This window comes from Coffea arabica, chromosome 10c (genome assembly GCF_036785885.1).
Source record: "Coffea arabica cultivar ET-39 chromosome 10c, Coffea Arabica ET-39 HiFi, whole genome shotgun sequence".
NCBI lineage: Eukaryota > Viridiplantae > Streptophyta > Magnoliopsida > Gentianales > Rubiaceae > Coffea > Coffea arabica.
In genome coordinates, this window is record NC_092329.1 from 32,746,875 (window position 1) to 32,767,439 (window position 20,565).

General features: G+C 39.1%; 2 protein-coding genes across 4 annotated transcripts; one reads left to right on the forward strand and one right to left on the reverse strand.

The window, feature by feature from the left end:
- The first annotated feature begins 10,941 nt into the window (after positions 1-10,941).
- Positions 10,942-13,445, forward strand: LOC113717830 (small ribosomal subunit protein uS13c-like). 3 transcript variants are annotated; one of them, XM_027242644.2, is made up of 4 exons: positions 10,942-11,191; positions 11,286-11,510; positions 12,647-12,818; positions 13,000-13,445. In XM_027242644.2, the coding sequence occupies exons 1-3, from the start codon at positions 11,075-11,077 to the stop codon at positions 12,812-12,814; spliced, it is 510 nt and encodes a 169-aa protein (XP_027098445.2). In that variant the 5' UTR covers positions 10,942-11,074; the 3' UTR covers positions 12,815-12,818; positions 13,000-13,445. The 3 variants fall into 3 exon arrangements, with proteins under 3 accessions (XP_027098445.2, XP_027098446.2, XP_027098444.2); XM_027242645.2 differs by having other exon boundaries at positions 13,004-13,445; XM_027242643.2 differs by having other exon boundaries at positions 12,647-13,005.
- Positions 13,446-13,530: 85 nt separating this feature from the next.
- Positions 13,531-19,741, reverse strand: LOC113717829 (G-type lectin S-receptor-like serine/threonine-protein kinase At1g34300). The gene is made up of 2 exons (XM_027242642.2): positions 16,774-19,741; positions 13,531-13,920 (listed from the first exon to the last, which is right to left on the reverse strand). Exon 1 carries the CDS (start codon positions 19,392-19,394, stop codon positions 16,845-16,847), a length of 2,550 nt encoding a protein of 849 aa, XP_027098443.2. The 5' UTR covers positions 19,395-19,741; the 3' UTR covers positions 13,531-13,920; positions 16,774-16,844.
- Positions 19,742-20,565: the final 824 nt, after the last annotated feature.

Here is a 20,565-nt window from a genome sequence, read left to right on the forward strand (position 1 = left end):
CCAAGTTTGGAGAGATGGCGTATGAGATGGCCGCCCAAAGGAAGTTGAATAATGAGCTAATTAGCAGCAGAGTTCAACCCGAACCTGTACCCGCCAGACAGCCTGAGCAAGGGCCATTTGTCCTACCTTCGGCCCATGCCACTGTTACTCCATCATTTTCTATTGCACCCGAAGAAACTTTCACCTATCCCACCATACATTTGCCATACACTTACCCCCCTCATCCTTCATTTTTTCTTACTCACACGCGAGGTCCACCACCCCAAATCACTTCACATATACCACCTGAGCCACATACCTTTTATCACCCTGTTGCTGAGCCATTCCTACCAGACCATATTGTTCAAACCAAGGCAGAAATGGGGGAATCTTCTGCTCCCGTTGATATAAAGCTGCTCAAACGCCTTGACCGTTTTGATGAATTCATGAGAAAGAGTCAGGGTTTGAGCAAGCAAGGAGTGCTGGACTATGACGAGCTGTGTCTCTTTCCAAATGTTCAATTGCCTGAGGGATTCAAAACTCCGAAGTTCAACAAATACGATGGCACGGGCAATCCCAAGACGCATCTCCGATTGTTCGCCAATAAATTGGGTAGGCCGGTGGATGATGAAAATTTACCTTTAAGGCTATTCCCAGAAAGTCTGGAAGGCGACGCACTTGATTGGTATTCGAATTTGAAGCCGAAGGAGGTGAAGACCTGGCTTGATCTATCCAATGCTTTCATCAGACAATACGAGTACAACTGCGAGCTGGCTCCGACGCGAACCACGTTGGAAGGAACAAAAAGAAAACCCTCTGAAGACCACAAAACTTATGCTAAGAGATGGAGGAAAATGGCTGCCAAAGTCGAGCCACCAATGACGGAGGACGAAATCATACGGACTTTCATTAAGGCACACGATCCCCCGTACTTTGAAGAAATTTTCCGCATGACTGGATGTTCGTTCGCCGCCATTGTCAATAAACTTGAGGAGTACGATGACTTCGTGAAAGCTGGGAAGATTGTTAATGTCTCTGCCCTCAAATCCCAGTTGGATGCTTTGCAAGGACAGGGGACTAGTGAGAAGAACCCGCAATTTAAAAAGAAAGAGGGGGAAACTGCCTTTACCTGGAATCAAAACCCTGTCCCAAGACCCAGACCTCGACAATACCCTACCAACTCAAACCCTTACCCCTACTGCTCAAATCCTCATCCTGTTTACCACACCAGTATCACTCATCCTCGACCTCGCTCAAATTATGCCAACCCGCCTACAACCCCTTCCCAAATATCTCAACCAAGCTTTCAACAAGCTCGTCCTCGGCCTCCTTACCACCAAAGATTTCCCCTACCAAATAGACCCACCTACAACTATCCCCGACCCACTGAAACTTACAATCAAAGCCGTACCCGAACCTTCACCAACTTAGGCAGGCCTTTGGACCAAATATATGAGCAATTGAAGGTTGCCAGCAAAATAGGCGTGATTCCCCCTCCAACTTACCTTCATGGCATGCCTGCTGGGTACAATCCACATGCTATTTGTGCCTATCATTCGGGGGTACCTGGCCACTCAACCGTCGATTGCAGGGCACTTAAGCACAAAGTCCAAGACATGATCGAGGCTGGGGAAATAGTGCTAAGAGGAAAGGGTGGACAAGGACCAGGTGTAAGCACAAACCCCTTTCCCAAACATGAGGACACTTTAGAGGCACCCACCTCCAGTGACGAAATCTGAGAATCTTGAAGGCACGTTGCACAATTTGGATGGCCGAGTATTTTCCCTCTCGAAGGGATTTTTGGTAAATCTAGGGGTTGTTATTTACTAAATTTCACAAAAACTGTTTTTTGCATATGTGAATAGTTTAATGAAGGCATCCTTTGCAATTGAGTTTATCTTGTTTCCACTTTGATTTGGAGTTGCATGAAATGCATAATTTGCTCGATTTGATTATTGTCTTGATTCTTTTAAATTCTTTTAAGATGGCCAAAGTTGAAATTATTTGACCCTCTGAATATCACTGTTCTGGAATTCGATGAAGCCGCACATTGAAAATCCCTTCATTGAAAAATCCCTGCATTAAAACTCCTGTCCTTAAAAAGCCTTCAGTGAAAAATCCCTTCATTCAGAAATCCCTTCATATAAAACTTGCTTCATTGAAATCCCTCCATTGAAAATCCATCCCTTGGAAAAACCTTCATGGAAAAGGCCAAGATCCCTTCATTGATAAAAATTCCTCCCCTGCCAAGCTCGAAGCTGATTGATCAGAGTAGGGTTACCAATGATTGATTCTAATTGATGAAAAACAGCTGAATGTCATAAGCATGACCTATGTCCGCCACCGATCTTCTGAAAAGGAAACAAAGTGCTAAAGCGATGAAAGACGAAGTCGAAGGCAAATTTGCTTCAAATTGACAAAGCTTATTGGGTGTTCAAAAGAGAAATGGATGAACAGACATTCCCTCAACCTATCAACTCGGACATGTGTAAGAAGTTCTTTATTTGATTATGCAAATTTCTTTTTGGAAATCGCGCAAGGGACGAGGCACAAGTCAGGCCATCTTCCTTTCCAATCAAGACATTTCATCCCTAGTCATCCCCTTCGAACTATCAGAACAATAATTTTCGTTTGGCAACCCCTGAGATTGCAAACCCCACACTGGGGCAAATTCATTTTGAAAATGATCAGAAAGGGAAGAAAAACCCCACACTGGGGCAGATTTATCTTTGGAAGAGATGAAAAGGAAAAGAACCCCACACTGGGGCAAATCTAGTTTTTGAAGAAAAATGCAAAAGTAAGAAGAATGCAATGAAGAAAATGCAAAGAAAGGAAATCCAATCAAACTGGGGCAAAATTTTCCTCAGTTTCGTTCAAAATTGGAAATAATTTCAAAATGATGCAATCTCAGGCTATTTCACACCCCTTTCATCAAAATTTGCTTTCAAGCCTCAACTTTTCTTGCAAAACACCCCACCTGACTTCATTTCAAAAAGCCCAAAGTCCTGGCTTTCGTCATTTGCCGTATTTTCTATTGGAAGTTTGCTAATCAACTGACAAGTGATGTCCATAATGCCTTCGCCTAATCTTACAAGGGAAGCGCATTTTACTGATGTCAGCAATCTTCAGTTCATGCTCCTGAGTCGATTATGGTTTAGTTTTTCCATTGCTCCTTAGGTGAAAACCCGAAAGGGCACCTCAGAAGAAAAGGAACAAAACAAAAGAAAAAGAGAAAAAAACAAAAACAAAAACAAAGCAAAAGGAAAAGAGTGGGAGGAACCTTGGTGAAAACCCGAAAGGGCGTCAAGGTAGGATCTCTGCAATGAGCAAGCACAAGGAGGAACAACTGGTGGTTTGGTCCATTTGGACTTCTCCTCATTTTTGTCATACCTCTGCCAATATTGAATTCCAGAACAAGGATATTCAGAGATTCGAATACGCGTCCTGGGGCCAAAACTGGGTCATTTTGAAAGGCATTTTTTGGCAAATACATTCTTAGGAAATTCATTTTTACCAAATTACTTGCATTCATGGCATTTTTGTAGAATTTAAGCACAAATGGTTATGTGTGCATTCTTGTATGACATGTGAATTTTCTTGCATACTTCATTCTTTATCGTTGAATTTTGGTGAATAACAATCCCCGTGGTTTATTCGAAACATACTTGGGTTCAGTCATCTCCTGAAAAGGGTTAAGGTTCAACAAAGTCAGTTACGCAGACTTCACAATATGGCAAAGCACATACCGGATCAGTTTGTAAATCGGAAAAGCTTTGAAAAATCCAACTCAGTCGGCTGCCGCAACAAAAGTTGATAAAGGCGAAAGACTCATGTTTACACGATTCTCAAAGGAAAACGGATCAAATGATGGTGGCAATTTCTTTGTTTTCTTTTCTTTTTGCAGAAAAACTGCATGCACAGATGAAAGTAATCACACCTCGCACTGGAATCGGTGTCGGAAAGAGTCCTCCGGTGAACAAAGGCAGATTGAAAATGTTGCAAGCAAAAATGCAATAGCATGGCGATATGGAATCAACTCTGGACTCACATTGCAAAAACTCATCATACTGGGGCAAATTAATTTTTTTTGGAAAGATTTTCAAAAGTCAAAAAAGAAAAGCAAAAAGAAAATCATCAATCAGAAATCAACACAAATTTTATCAAAAGCATTTTCGGGTCAGTCCCATGATCAAAAGAATTTTCGGGTCAGTCCCATGATCGAAAGCTCATTCGGGTCGGTCCCATGATCAAAAGCATTTTCGGGTCAGTCCCACGATCAAGAGCATTTTCGGGTCAGTCCCACGATCAAAAGAATTTTCGGGTCAGTCCCATGATCAAAAGCGTTTTCGGGTCAGTCCCATGATCGAAAGCTCATTCGGGTCGGTCCCACGATCAAAAGCATTTTCGGGTCAGTCCCATGATCAAAAGCATTTTCGGGTCAGTCCCATGATCGAAAGCTCATTCGGGTCAGTCCCACGATCAAAAGCATTTTCGGGTCAGTCCCATGATCAAAAGCATCATTCGGGTCAGTCCCATGATCGAAAGCTCATTCGGGTCAGTCCCACGATCAAAAGCATTTTCGGATCAGTCCCATGATCAAAAGCTCATTCGGGTCAGTCCCATGATCAAAAGCATTTTCGGGTCAGTCCCATGATCAAAAGCTCATTCGGGTCAGTCCCACGATCAAAAGCATTTTCGGGTCAGTCCCACGATTCAAAGCTTATGCGGGTCAGTCCCACAATTCAAAGCCTGTTCGGCTCAGTCCCGTGATTGAAGCTTGTTCGGGCCAGTCTCATGATTTGAATTTCCTATCTCTAGTCGATCCCACTTTTATATTTCTGTCCGGGTCTATCCCGTGGGTCTATCCCAATTTTACATTTCTGTCCGGGTCTATCCCGTGGGTCTATCCCAATTTTAAATTCCTGTTCGGGTCAGTCCCGTTTTAAATTTCTGTTCGGGTCAGTCCCGTTTTCAATTCTGGTTCGGGTCAGTCCCGTATTAGAATTCCTGTTCGTTGGAATCTTTTGTAGCCCAATAACACAGGTAAGTATTTGGTGTCTATTTCTTTGTTTCAAGTTTTTTCAAAACTCAGACAAAGAGGGGCAAACTGTAGACACCAAATTTTGAATAATTTTATGTGGCATCTATTTCATGATTTTCATTTTAGGTTGCTTGCATTCGTTGTTTACTTTTAGTTTTAATTTTTAGTTTTAGCTTTTAATTTTAAAATTAGCATAGAGTTTTTAGAAAAAAGAAAAGGAAGACATCAAAAAAAATCATTTTAGTCATTTTGTTTTTATTCAATGTTTTCTTGAAAGAAAATGAAAATGAAAAATCATAAAAATGAAAAAAAAAAAAAAATTGTCGCAGCATGCACGCTGCAATTTTTTGCAGCGTGCAAAGGATGGCCAGGTTTGCCCTTTGGAGGGCTGGATGAGAGGGCCTGTCCTTGCCCCTCATCCTCACCTTACAAGCAAGGGTTTAGGAGTTTGGGAGGTAGGATAAATAGAAAAAGAAGACATCAGCCGCAAGGGGGAGTCGGGGGAAGAAGGAAACAAAAAAAGAGTGAAGAGAAAGATGACGGGGGAAATCTGGAAGACAAAAAAACAAAAAAGGAAAAAAGGAAAAAGCCGAGAGAAAAGTTGGGGATTGGCGGCTCAAGAACAATCGGGGCTGAGGTCTAAGAGAGAACCGAGAGGATTAGGGAGGAGACGACTGAAAATCAGGAGAGGAGCGACGGGAGAAAGAGAGGGAGAGAGAGCTTGAAGCCCGAGACAGAGATAAAGCCAAGGAGGGACGCTGCCATAGTCTTCATCGAACTTGTCATCAGCCGCATACCTTCATCGACGGAAAAGGCGAGAGCAGGAGGCTTCAAGAAGAGTTTCTGGTCTGAACAACACTTGATTTTGTCCTGATCGCTTCAAATCGTGGTTTTCGAAAGGCTGAAGGTAATGTTCTACCTTGTTCATAAACCCACTAGAATTATGATGCTGGTTTTTGCTTGGCTTCCTCCTTGTACGCCTGAGTTGCAGAAGTTGCGGGCCGTAAATCCATTTTTTTGCTTGCCTCTGTTTCCAAGATCTTGTAGGAAAGCTGAATCTTACTCTGTTGTTAAAACTGTGTCAACCTTTTGAACGAATCTGGAAAAATGCAAGCTAACCCATGAAGTGCAGAATTTTTCTTCCTTTTCTAAGTTTCTGTATGCTACTTTTTTGTGCTTAAGTCCGGGGTTTTTTTTATGTTGTGAGTTGAAGACAATGCTTGGTAATATGGTTGCGTGGGTCAGGTTCTGTTTGTTTGAAGATTTGTGCATAAAAACCTGCTGCAACAAGCTTCAAGTTAGCTTGTTGCAGCAGCGTGGAATTTTCCTCTTGGTTGCCGAATGCTCTCTGCAATTTTGCTTTAGCATTTATGTGTTTCTCCTTTATGCTTTCCCCTTTCTTTGTTTGAAACTGGTCCGTGTGTCATTTGTTTGGGCTGTTAGGATCCTTAAAAGGTAGATTCAGAGTCTGCTGCGACAAGCTTCAAGTGTTTGGCTTGTCGCAGCCGTTTTTTTTCCTTGGTTGCTGAATTTGCAGCAGATCTGGCATGTTCGATGTGATGTGTTTATATTGCTCTGATGTTCTGGTTCTTGTTTATTGGAAGTATGGATTGTGTGGTCCATAAACCAGTTAAGAGCATGACAAAGGTTGATATGCGTTTGCAAAACAATGAAAATTGCAGTAAGCTTAATCATTGCTGAAGCCGAAGTTTTTTGCCATTGCATGCATGTTTACCAGAATTTTGCTGAGCTTGGTTTGTTTGGGTTGAGGTGTTTATGTGGTTAGTTCCTTAGTCTAAAGCTGTGATGTTGGGAACGAAATGCAGCTGGTTTCTTTCTTAAGCAAGTTGCAGCAAACTTCATTCGTTGTTGCTAAAAGTTCTTGGGGCTGGAATGTTTTTTCATTTGTTGTACCAGATTTGCATACAAAACATCTTCATTTTGGCTCTTACATGTATGATGAATTTGGTAGGAACTTGAAATTGGACTTTGCTTTGAGAGCTTTGTCTTGTTTTCTTAGAAAATCTGTCATGCAAAGTGTAAAGGCTTCAAAGCCTAAGGAAAATATTTGCAGAAGCATTCTTCTACGTGATTGCATGGGTTTTGCATGAAAATACTTTTGAATTTTGCCTTTTGATCCTTCAAGTCCCCTTTGTTGCACTAAGGCACAATTATGAACTGATTCCTTGCAATTAGGTCCTAAGGAATTTGCATTTCAATTATTGTTTGGCTTTATTATTATTTTGGGGACCTTTGAAGTTCTTAAGTGTTTCGATTGAGCTCGAATGGGTGACTAATGTTGCAATTATTTCCCTCTTACATGACAATTTGCCTTGGCATGTTTTTATGTGATTTGTGGACAATGTTAATAGATTTCTAGGACAAAATCATGAAAGCTTGGTAACCTGAAAGCATTGGTGGTCTTGATTTCGTTTGATTTAAATTTTTGCTTAGCTAAATTTTGTTATTAAACTTTAATGAATAATTTTCCATTTTCTCCTTTTCATCTGATTGCGAGGGATCCCACCTTCGACCACTCAATTTCGTACTCCATTTTAGACTATTGATTTTTTTTATTTATTTAGGACCGAGTTTGCCTCCCCCTTGCATGGTTTATCCCATCTTTAATTATCATTTCGTGCTTAATTTCCACTTTTATGTTTAATTCTTGTTTCATGTAATTATTCGATAATTTAAGTGGTACCTTGACCTTTTTATTATTTTGGAGGGTAAGTTAGTAATTTCACTACGTTAGGGCGTCGCTTCAAGGGAGGTACACTATATCCCTCATTTGCACTACATTTGACCTCACGTGCTCCTACGTGTTATGTGAATATGCATGTCTACTTCGCTTTCCTTACCTCCTTGCATGCGTTTACTCGCTTTTAATTTTATTTAAGTTTTATGGGGTATGTGTACACCTCTTGGCTTGTAATAGATAGGGCTCGGAGAGCCTTTGGTCCATTTCCCCTTCCCCTTGGTTGCTTTTATTTAAGTTTTATGGGGTATGTGTACACCTCTTGGCTTGTAATAGATAGGGCTCGGAGAGCATCTGGTCCACTTCCCCTTCCCCTTGCTCGCTTGTTTTTGTTGCTACATGTTTAATTGCTTTATTAGGCTCTTGCATCTAGTCGAGCATGCTAAATGCTATGTGCTATGTGTTTACGAGTATTTTGGCATGTCTACTTGCTTTCATAGCCATGAATGAATGGAATGGGTGAATGTACGTTTCCGCTAGTCCAACGCTAGTCGGAATTCATAGAATGGGCTAGTCCAACGCTAGACCCTTAGGGATTTCCCCTCATTAGCATATCATTTGCTTTTTCACCACATATCATGCATTTTTCTTAGTTTTATCACTTGGCATGCTCCTCGAACCCCCTTTCCCTTCATGTTAGGATTTTTGCATATCATGATAGTTGTAGGGTCCATTTGCTTGAGGGTCTCCTTCTGATAAGGGAAACGAGCGAGTGTGGCTACTCGATAGCCTTAGCACGCTAGTTTTGCCTTCTAATCAAAGGGAAAATCGAAGTCGACAAGTTAGGAGTCATTCCCATACCCGACCTGATGCATTCCCTTAGGTTCAGTCATTCTCATTTATCACTCACTCATTCTTTTCAATTCACATTTTCCTTTCCTTATTGTTCATTTTGATTTCTACTTCACAAAATTGCATTTAATTACACCTATATGCACTTATCACTATATTTCATACACTTGCACACGAACACTTGGAATTTTCATACAATTGCACACGTGCACCTTTTCATACACTTGCACGCAAACACTTGGATTTTTAATTTCTTTCATACACTTTCACACTTGCACACTTGAGTCTCATTTGCATTAATCGACCTCTATGAGGTTTTCCTTTGTTGGCCGCCACAATTCATGTGGTTTGGGACCAAAAGCCTCACAAGAGACATCGTAGAATTTAGGATTGCATTTTTCCTTTCCATTTTGCATTCATATAGTCATATCCAAACGTGCGAGCATACATTGGGTAGAAAACTAGGAAAGGTAAGGTTAAGTCGCGCAACTAGCCTTGGCTAGGTCAAAGGGGTGCCTTGGATTCTATCCTTGCCTTCCCCTTTGTCAAACGTGACCCCCGAACCTTTTTCTTTGGCTTACGTGGATTAGGAGTCGTTTTAAAAAGGGTTTTACTACTTTGTCTTTAAAAAACACTTTTTGGGTGACTTGGTACACCCCAAATCTATACCAAGTGGCGACTCTGTTTTCATATTTAAAAAACCCTTTTTAAAATTTCATTTGGCCAAATCGTCGCTTTCCAAAGTCCCATGGCCTTTTTACTTTTCATTTTGCACACGTTCACACCACGCTTCACACACACATCACATCACATTCGAATCAAAAAGTGGGGCGCGACAGTGCAGGTGGTGGTGCAGGAGGTGGGGCTGGTGGTGGAGTTGGAGGTGGAGCAGGCGGGAGAGTAGGAGGAGGAGCTGGTGGAGGCATTGGTGGTGGTGCCGGAGGTGGAGCAGGTGGAGGTGTGGGAGGAGGCGCTGGAGGAGGCCTTGGCGGAGATGTTGGAGGTGGGGCTGGTGGCGGAGTAGGGGGTGGAGCGGGCTGCTGGGCGAGGCTGCGTTGCTGCGTTGTTGCTGTGTCTGCGTTGCTGCTGGGACGAAGAAGAAGAAGATAGGAAAGAAAAGAAAAAGGAAAGAAAGAAAAAGAAAAAGAGAAAAAAAAAGAAAAGGAAAAAAAAATTTCACCTTACAAAAAAGTTTTTCACCTTACAAAAACTTCTACAAATTTTTTTCAAAAACTTCTACAGTGCACTACAGTAAAGTTTTAGACAAACTCCCAAAAAACTCAGGTTCCAAACAGGCCCAATATCAAACCAAAAAACTCGTGAACTTGGTTGCTCATCTTTCATATTCAACATTCAAGTTTACAATGAGACACCTTTTTCCTCAAAACTTTTACAAATCCAAAACATATTAGTAGCCGATATCCAAAAAATCCAGAAAATGTCCAAATCTAGTGCAGCATCTTCAGGTCCAACACACCTTGCTTCTATCTTCCATTGCAAACAAGCACACCAGCAATTAAAATGCAGCAACACAAACAAACACATGCCAATATCAATAGTTTCTCTTTTGTTCTCAATTTCCTGATCTCAATCTTCAATGTTACATTTTCTCCCTCGACACTTCTAAGGTCCCTTAACAATGAAGCCATTACATTCTTCATCTTCTGAGATATAGGTGGATCATAGCACAAAAAATATACAAGCTCAACGTTTTGCATTCACAATTTATTCATAGTTTACTTCTTGGAAATTCGTTAAATTTTCATAATTGAAATATTTACGAGAAAATATTACCCCATATTTTTTGTAGCCATGAAATCTTCTTGAAGGATTTGACTCTGTCCATGAGGTTACTATTTAACACTCTTCAAGATAGTGGTAACACGCAATTAAATCTCCGTTGCAGTCGTCTTTTCCTTGGTGAATCTCTTCTCTTGTTTCAGATTGATTTGAACCCAGATTACTTGAAACACTAGCTGAGCTTGATGTTGCTTTGGCCCAATTTCTCCTTAGATGCATTTGCAATGATTCTATACACAATTTTGGGAATTTGAGGAGACATTCCTGTTTTCCAATGAACTCTAGCTCTCCAATTGAGAAAATCTGCAAATTAAGCTCCTCAATTTGAATTTGTTGTTTTAACGCACGATTTACTTGGCTTTATTACACCCGCATAAGTGATGTTTACAAAATACCTCTATAAATTTGGTCAATTTGACATCCGCTTGATTTTTGCTTGTGGCCTTGCGCTGGAGCGCCTCGCCTCAATTGGGACATGCATCTTAAGTTTAGGTATGTAATTGGTCAACACTAAAATATGGAGACTAAATTGACACAAGTAAGATAATTTGGGAACCAAATTGGTTATTTTCCCGATCCCTTACTCCCCTTCCTGACGGGGAGAGGATAAGAAAGTTTCATAAACGTGAAACTTCCTCTCTTTTTTCCGCTCTGCCTCTCGAAACCACAAATCAATAGCAAATTGAAATACAATACAAAAAATCATGGCACAATCACTAGCCGTACCTGTACTACCTTCATTTTCCCTCATCTGCAACACTACCTCTTCAAAACGCACCTCCAGTTCCTTCTCTTTGCCCGCCTCATCAGTTCCCCCAAAGGTAGATTTCTTCGATTATCGTTTTTTTTTTGTTCTTTTTCCTCTTTTGTCATATTTTAGTTGACTTTTGTTTTAAATTTTGTTTGGGGTGCTAGATTGGTGGGTTGAGTATAAGGTGTGCTCGTGTGGGAGGAGTGGAGATACCAAACAGCAAAAGGGTGGAGTTTTCTTTGCAGTATATTCATGGGATTGGGCATACAACAGCTAAGCAAATACTGGTTGACCTTGGAATGGACAACAAATTCACAAAGGACTTGTCTGAAGAAGAACTCACCTCTCTCCGTGAAGAAGTCTCCAAGTACATGATTGAAGGAGATCTTGTATGTTTTTCTTTTCCTTTTCAATTAATGCCTGAAGGAACATTTTTTTTCTTGTTATCTGTCGAGGGTAGTATTTTTCTCTTTTCTGTTTTCTTTTCTTTTTGGAGGGGTTTTAGGGGTCCAGTTAAAAGGATTCTAGCTAGTTTGCTGGCTTAATTGTGGCTTCATAGGCTGTTGTTTGAATTGGAACTGTATTGCATTAAACCTTTAAAGAAATTCCATAGAATGCAATTCCTTAGTAAATGGATTTGGAAATTTTTACATTGGAGCTTTAAATTTGTTTTATGAGGTAAAGGCGTGATTTATTTATTCTTGCTATGGTTATCTAGAATGCAACTTGTTGCATGATGGGCTCGTTTGCTTGTTTATTTTTATGGGATGACACATCTTTTTTGAAATTTTTTTAGTGCAAGTGGGAGATCTCGAATCTGGAATCTCTCACTTATGCCATCGTACCACTCAACCCCTCCCTCCCCGGACGACAGATCTTATCAATTCATTAGGTTTTTAAATGGGCTTATGTTGTAGTTATTATTGACATGTTCAGTTTGATGTATAAAGCTGGTACTTGAGAATTAATTTCAATGTCAAATTAATGTCCCCCAAATCAGGTGCAGGGTATGGATAGTATGTCAATGCTATTGCAATCACTAGGTAATGTACTTGGAAAGGTTGAATGGGCAAAATGAAGCGAAGAAAGCTACTTTTCCTGGTGCTAATAGGTTGTGATAAACATGTTATAAATGAAATTTCAGGGTTGTCAGGCAATCTCTCTGTTCTGTATTTAAGGGAATAAAGGATAAGGGAAAAGGAAATAAAACACTCCCATCTTGAGTGGTCAACATTAATACAAGGAGACTCACTGGTGTACAAGGCAAATGTAAAATAGTGGACAAGCGAAAAATGTATAATAGTTTATCTGCATAACATGTCTCATCCTCGTTTATGTTACCCTTCGTTTTTTTCCTTGTTTCTTTTTCGTTAGCATGACCATATCATTATTCATGTTATTAAATAGGAGCAATAAGAGCTGAATTTGAATGCAAGTACATTTTGTTACATTGTGCATAACATGACTAGAGCTTTTTACATTTTTCTGTGCCAATGCTGCCTGATTATCTGGGTAAAATTTGTAGAGGAGGTCTACTGCACTTGCAATTAGGAGGCTAAAGGAGATCCAATGTTACCGAGGTGTGAGGCATATTCAGGGATTGCCCTGTAGAGGGCAACGTACAAAGAACAACTGCCGGACCCTGAAAGGCAAGAAGGTTACTGTTGCTGGAAAGAAGAAGGCACCTCGCTAAATTGGTTCGTTTTCTAAAATACAGCAAATGGAAAACTGTTAATTTCCATATTTGTTGTAACATCCTGAATTAAGCCAACTGCTTGGTTAATTATTTTGTATATCAAATAGTCTTTATTATTACACTTCTGCTTCTTCTTCTTTGTGGAAATAAGAAAATGATGGCAAAACATACATATTTTGTAGCGAGGATTTGATTTGGCCATTCCAAGTTGTCTAGCGACCAATGCTGTTCCAACAATCCTTCAGGCTGTGCCAGATTCTTTATGCCTTTAATTGGTGTCATTGTAGAGGTATTCACTCCGATAGATTAGCATCCTAGTCCATTTAGCTACTTGAAAGTGATTTTTTTGAGGGGGCAAGAACGCTGTTGTCTAATTGCATTTAGTACTTTTAAGCCTGTTGCGTTGCAACTCTGAATTTGCTTTGGCTCAGCCAACAGCACCAAATGCTCATAATACAAACTTCAGTTGGAGACTATCAAGTGGCCTACGTTCTGTGTCCGCCACAAATTGGGCATTTCCAAATCCAAAAATGAGTTTGTATTATTGGATATTTTCTCTCTCTCTTATACTGTACTATCGAATTGTGCAGAACTTTCACATATTATTCTCTGATATATTCCATTTCAATAGCATCAGTTTTTTTTTATTTCAATATCATCAGTCTTAGAACTTGCTTAAACTGTACCTGTTTTGCTGTTGTGTGTGCTCATACTAGATCAAAAGTAGTAGTTACAAGTCTGATTATACACGGCCAATACAAGTTGTCTAGGGACATGTTTAGCATAGTTACAACAGTAGTTATGATAAAAGGTGGAAATTGTTTCTTTTGCAATTGACTGTAACAATCTGTAACTAATGCAAATTTGAAATACTTTAAAGTCCAAATGAAATGACATGCTACCCAATACTTCGTTTCGTTTCCTCCTTTTGGAACCACAAACGCCAGACTGATGATCAAAAAACGATCGCGAGAATTCTGACATAGACCACACTCTCAAGTCTCAACCAATCAAAAGCATCTTCCATTGTTCTTTTACTTCGAGCAGTCAAAATATCTTATTGAAGTGTTGCTGCTCAAACCTCAAAAGATCTTCAACACATCCTATAAATAATTAGAGTAAATACAGAATCATCCTCTACCATGCGCCTAACTAACTCTTAGCATTCAAAACCATAAAAGCAAAGAAGAAATAGCGAAGGAACAGATTATCATTTAGGGGCAATTTTTAAAGATTACCCTAGGAAGAGCTTCACAAAACTACTACTCTCCACAAACTTAGAGTAGTAGCATATATCGAAATAAGTAAGTCAATGGTCCGATCTTATTTAGATTCAATTCAAACCTAATATACTAAAGGCTTGACATTTACTTTCTCAAATCCAAACCTAAACCCTATAAGAGATTTATAGGTCTAGATAGGATTTGATTTTCTATTATCCATACGCAAATTCAAATTCAAATCAGATCCTACCAAAACTCATGTATGTTTGTATGTGTGTGTGCGCGCGCTTGCATACATATATAATAATCTAATATTATATGGCCATTGGATTTAATACAATAACACTTCATGACTGTTTATTTTATTAATTTAAAAACAAAAATTGGCTGGTTTTTATGTTATTTTTGAACACTATATATTTTTAAGACATTTTTACTTTAGTTCTTCACTGTATGTTCAAAAAAATACCTACGGAAATCCATCAAATATCCAAATTCATGAGAGTTTGGGTTTGGATTAACTTTTTTAAAGGATTTCGATCTAGATGTGGGCCTAACTAAATTTAATGGATTTAAATTTGGATCAAAAGAATCCAATCCAAACCCTACTCATTGACATACTTATATCGAAAGCTACAATCTGTAATCTCTCGTATAGTTTTACCTTGCAGATGCTACTTAAAAGAAAAGCTGACAGAAATATTCAAATAGCTTAATCATCATACATAGATCAGTCTTACAGTAGATTTTGTCACTTGCACATTTTTTCTGAGAATAGGGTTAAAATGTATGCCATGTATATGATAAAGCCCCACGAAATCTAACAATTTATTATGTGGTCAAAATTCAGAAAATGACTACACAGAAAATAAATCCAATATACTCTTTCCTAACAAGGGGAGGAATGGGATATTAGAAGAAGAGAAGGGGAAGGAGGATTTGAGCTAGGTCCTCTAATTCCAGGAATTTCAACCTTAACCACTAGATCAAGACTTTCTCAACAAAAGTCCAATGTATATTGTTGGATGAATGCTTCGACATACCATTTATCTGCTAGCACTTGTAATAGCTTTAAAAAGTGGATCAGAATTCTTGTAGCAAATGTCTCAAGGCCCTTCTAAATTATGACCACCTTTTCTCATATAAGAGCATCCTTTCAATCAACAATTAAAGTCCACTCCTAAGATGATATCTAAAGACAGCAATCATGAAATGTATATTTCCCTCCACATGACTTGAGAAAACACCTAAAATTTCTTCTGCTGAGAGAGAGAGAGAGAGAGAGAGAGAGAGAGGAGGGGGAGGAGGAAATACGAGAAGCTGTCTGATGGAATTTTACCTTGAACTACGTCAATACATTCTTATGATACACTCAATTCCTAACTTTACAGTCAAGGAGAGAAAAACTAAACCCATCAACTAACCAAGGCTATCTCCTAAACAGAAAAACCACAGAAAATTTATACGAGAAAGAACAAAAGCAAAACCAATAGACTAAATGCAACATGTATGTCACCCAAAAAACCAATTAAATCCGACATCTCCTTGTACAATTCACAAAAATTATGTCAGTTTTTCTTTCACACCTTTTATATCCTTGGGAAACAACTATACTGTCTGCAATATGCTGCTACATGACAAGGTCTTTCGAAACTTTAGGAAATAACACCATCCATGCAGCAAGAATAAGATACAATGGTTTAAGTCTCCAAAAGCTACATGCTGGTAGACGGTTCATTTGAATGAGTATCGTTCTTTGATTCGAGAAAAAAGAAAGAGCAAATGTCAGATACCCTTAAATCTGAATCTTGAGGAAAAAGAGTCGTCAAAAACACTGTCGCCTGAATTAGCTAAAAGAAAAAATTCAAGGAGACCACATAGCAAATCAAATATTATGTCAGGTGTCTGCAATATGCTGCTACTTGGTAAGGTCTTCTAGAACTTTTGGAAACAATAACATCCATGCAGCAAGAATAAGTTACAATAGTTTAAGTCTCCAAAAGCTACATGCTGGTAGACAGTTCATTTCAACAAGTATCGTTCTTTGGTTTGAGAAAAAAGAAACAGCAAAATGTCAGAAACCCCTAATTCTTAATCTCAAGGAGGAAAAGTAGTCGTCAAAAACGCTCTTAGCTCAAATTAACTAAAAGAAAAAACTTAAGCAGACCATATATCAAAACCAATATTATTTTAGGCAGTGCATCCACTGGTTGAAAAGATCAAACAGTTACTATGAGACAGAAGCAAATATTTACGAGTGACCTGAAAAAACAACCATAAACAAGTGGATCACAATATTAAATGATCAAGCTTACGAGTGCTTCATGCAATTTGACTACAGGTCCCTCTTCTTTTCACACAATTATCATGAAGGGCTGCAGAGGTTTCATCTAATCTTCTGTGTTGGGTCTGCTTCAAGTGCTTTGAGAGTGTGTTGAAAATGAAGGTCAGTGCAAATTTATAGCCAAGTGACGTCAAGACCCTCAACCTTGTTTTAATATTTTTGTTTGAACTTGCTAGCGCTGTCTAATTTCCACACTTAAACTTGCAGTAAATTCTGACATTTAAAACTTTAGATACTATCCTTTACACATGTTCTGTACTACAATTATACACTTTCACAAGCAGCTAAACTCTATTTCGAAGCCATACACATGTGATCAATGTTGCACTAGCTATAAGTATTGCAAGATACAATTACCAAATAATTTACTATAGCAAATTAAAAATTACCAAATCTTCTGCCAGTAGACTGACTTTTGTGAATCCGAAAAATACTCCCTGCTGGCAAACTGTGAATCATATCATAATGCAGACTTAGCTTCGGACTGAAGAAGTGATGAAGACGCTCTCTCTGTATTCCTTGCTGAAACAGAAGACAAAATTCCAGGAGTTTGAACTGACGAAGATGACGAGGGAGCTGGAGCTGAAGGTGCAATTGTGGAAAAGGCACTGATACTACTAGCGTTTATGCTAGTCCCACTGACAGATCCATCTGTGACACCCTTAGGAATGGGTGGTTTACCAATATCAGTAATGCCTTCTAGCATCTGAACAACCTTACCCATTACAGGCCTCTGAGATGGTTGCTCTTGGATGCACCAAAAGCTAACTTGAATTGCCCTCATCACTTGCTCTATATCTATCTCATTCTTAGAAAGCTGTTTATCAAAAATTGCTTCAGTATTGCCCTTATCAAATTCCTCATAAGCCCACAAAGAAAACTTTTTATTGTTAGTCTCAGCTGAGACTTCAAAGTTCCTTTTTCCACTTACTATCTCCAATAATACCATCCCAAAGCTATATACATCAGATTTTGAAGTTATTGGAAGATTAGCAAGCCACTCAGGAGCCAAATATCCTCTTGTTCCCCTTACACTTGTCAAGGTTCGATACCTGTGGTCCTTGGGATTAATAAGTTTCGCAAGGCCAAAATCAGATACTTTGGCATTGTAATTTTCATCCAAGAGAATGTTTTCAGGCTTTATATCACAGTGCACAATACAATCTCGACACTCTTCATGAAGATATGTAATCCCCCTTGCAGTCCCTAGTGCAATGTTATAACGAGATTCCCAACTCAATATCTTTCCTGAATGCTCTTCAGTGGTGAAGAGAAAGTTATCCAGCGAACCATTTTTCATAAACTCATACACCAGTAGTCGGTGACGCCCTTCAGAACAAAATCCTATCAATCTAACCAAATTCAAATGGTGGGTGCTGCTTATTGTGGCAACCTCCATTCTGAACTGTTTTTCACCCTGCTCAATTCCCTCCAGCTGTTTCACTGCAGCAACAGTTCTATTAGCAAGAACCCCTTTATAGACAGCCCCAAATCCTCCTGCACCAAGCTTTTCTTTAAACCCTTTTGTTGTCCGTTGGAGCTCCTTATATGAGAACTGGACAGGTGCACCAGAGGCATACTCAAGAAGTGCATACTGAGCTGACATTCCCCCAAATTTCGGGCTATCCCTAAAGCACCACCACCAAGTACTACCTTCAACTAAGATCAAACCCAAAATGGTAACCAATACCACGACCACAACTATCCACGCTTTCAATCTCCAGCCATCCCTTTTCACATTGTCAGCTGATAAAACAGGAGGATTAGGCTCAGGTTGACCGCATATCTTGAAAAAGGAAGTGCTAGGAAGTGCAGGCGACTGGTAGCCGCTGATGAAATTTGAAGTTTTCTGATAACAAAACCCTGTCCCATCAGCCAATGACGTTGATCCAAGACAAGGATTTGTCACAAGACAATTTGATTTACAAGCTTGAAAACCAGTAGAGAAAACCTGAGTATTATCTGTAACTGATTCAGGGGGATAGGTCAATAACACAGTATGGTCCAACTGCATCATCGTCCCATTTCCTTGACAATTCTGAAGGTCCACCTTAATCTTACACCCTTTCCTACTATCCCTCTGATCAACTGGTTCGAAATTCTGTGACGGGCAACTGCAAACCGGTCCCGTCTCATTATAACCACATATCCCCAAATTCCCACAATATCCAAACACTCGACATTGATCACTTACAGCAGACCATGTAACAGTTTTACTCCCACTACCCTTCCCAAAGCTATAAATTCTCAAATTACCGTCATTATCCAACTTCACAAACCTTAATACAATTGTTGCGTCGGCATAATCACTACTATAAGCCAAGGATAAAGGGCCGGAAAGGTGCAGATCAGAAAGGGTTATTATCCCAATTGGTGAAATGGTTAAACTTGGTGAAGTCCAGTTGACCGTAGCAGATGAATTCAACCCAGAATTGTAATAGAAAATGGACTCATTCCACAGAAGAGTTAAGTTGCCAGTACTATTGCTCAAGCGAAACGAATAAATCCCATTTCGCAAAACATGATTTCTGGTGAAATTCTGAGACGGAACAATAGTATCGGTCGGATTATCAAAAGTTGACCAAATATCCGACCTGGTGGCGTTTCTAAGAGCAAAATTACCTGAATCGTCAAGAGAAGCCGATGCAGTCCCACGCCCAGAGGTGGACGACTGCCAGACAAGGGAATTGGATGAACCGTTGTGAAGCTCCAGATTGCCGTTCGACAGGAGGCGGAGGGTGGCGGTGGAATCAGCAGCGCCGAGGTCAGAACCACCAGCAATCCAGATAGGAATATTGGGGCTGTTATCGTAAATTATGGCTGCAAAATGAGCTGAACTAGCACCAGAGGGATCAGTAATGAAGGTAAAAGTGAAGGTCTGGCTTGGAGAAGTCCATTTGGAGTTGGGATCGGAAGCTGAGAGGGTTGACCCAAGTTGAACATCAGCAGCTACAGTAGAAAAACTCTTGGCTGTGATGAATAGCAAGAAGAAAGGCAAAGGGTTCAGCATTTTTTACCTTCTCCTCCTCTTATATTGGTCTAGTTTCTCGTGGCAAAGTAAGAAGAATGGTGATGACAAGGAGAAGAATTGTGGTGCTTCATCAATGGCTGAATCAAAGCTGGTGGCTTAGATTTAAATATGTGATGATCGTGGTGACTGGTCAGTGGATAGAGGCAGTGGGAAATTGACTTTGAATGCCAAGGAGATCGTGGGTTAGACTGGAATATGGACCGAGTTTTAGAGGAGAGAAATTGTACGAGGTCTCTGAAGGAACGGTCTTAATTTGATGCGAGACGGAACGTGGAGACGGGGAGATTTGAAAAGCTGATATAAATTGTTGGGAAAATTTGAAAGGAAAACAAAGAAAATTGTTGGGAAAATTTGAAAGGGAAACATGAACATGATTTTTTTATTTTTTTTGTCTAAGGTAAATGCATTAGTGTATTCTCTAGATTTTTTGATGAAACAAAAAATAGGGTTAATTACACTTTACCCCCCGAACTTGGATCCTTGTAACACTTTGCCCCCAACCCCCCAGATATATATATTTTAGATTAATATTCTATACACCGGTAGTGTATACACTTTCACCATTGGATGCATGATAAATAATTTAAATTTGAATTTGAAATCTAAATTTTACATACGTGTCATGCATCCAACCGTAATAGAGTATATAAAATTTATTCATACATTTTATCCCTTGTGGTCAACTTTATGATGGAGTTAAGATGAAGTTATATTTTTCATAACCAAAATATCTTTGACTAATTCTTAAACACACATAATAATTGTAACATAATAAATACCTATTTGTTTAATAGTTACTAAATGCATTTAAAGACAATTACACTATGCATTTCGATCTTTTAACGCTAAAACGAATTAGATAATTCACAAAAAAAGTCTAAAAAACTCAATATATTTATCTCAATGCAATAGCAATACTTATTTTAAATAAAATAAAATTAAATAGTGCATTTGGAATGAAAATTATGTGCTTATATTTTTTTTATTGTAGCACATTTTAATTTGTTTTATAAGATAAAAACATGATTAAAAATAAAAATTTATTGAAAATGGATTTAGAGATTTTTTAGTTGTTTAAAAATGTAGAATGCAAACAAAATACAAAGTAAGGTATGAATGTGGTATAAAATTACCAAATAGCATTTTATTG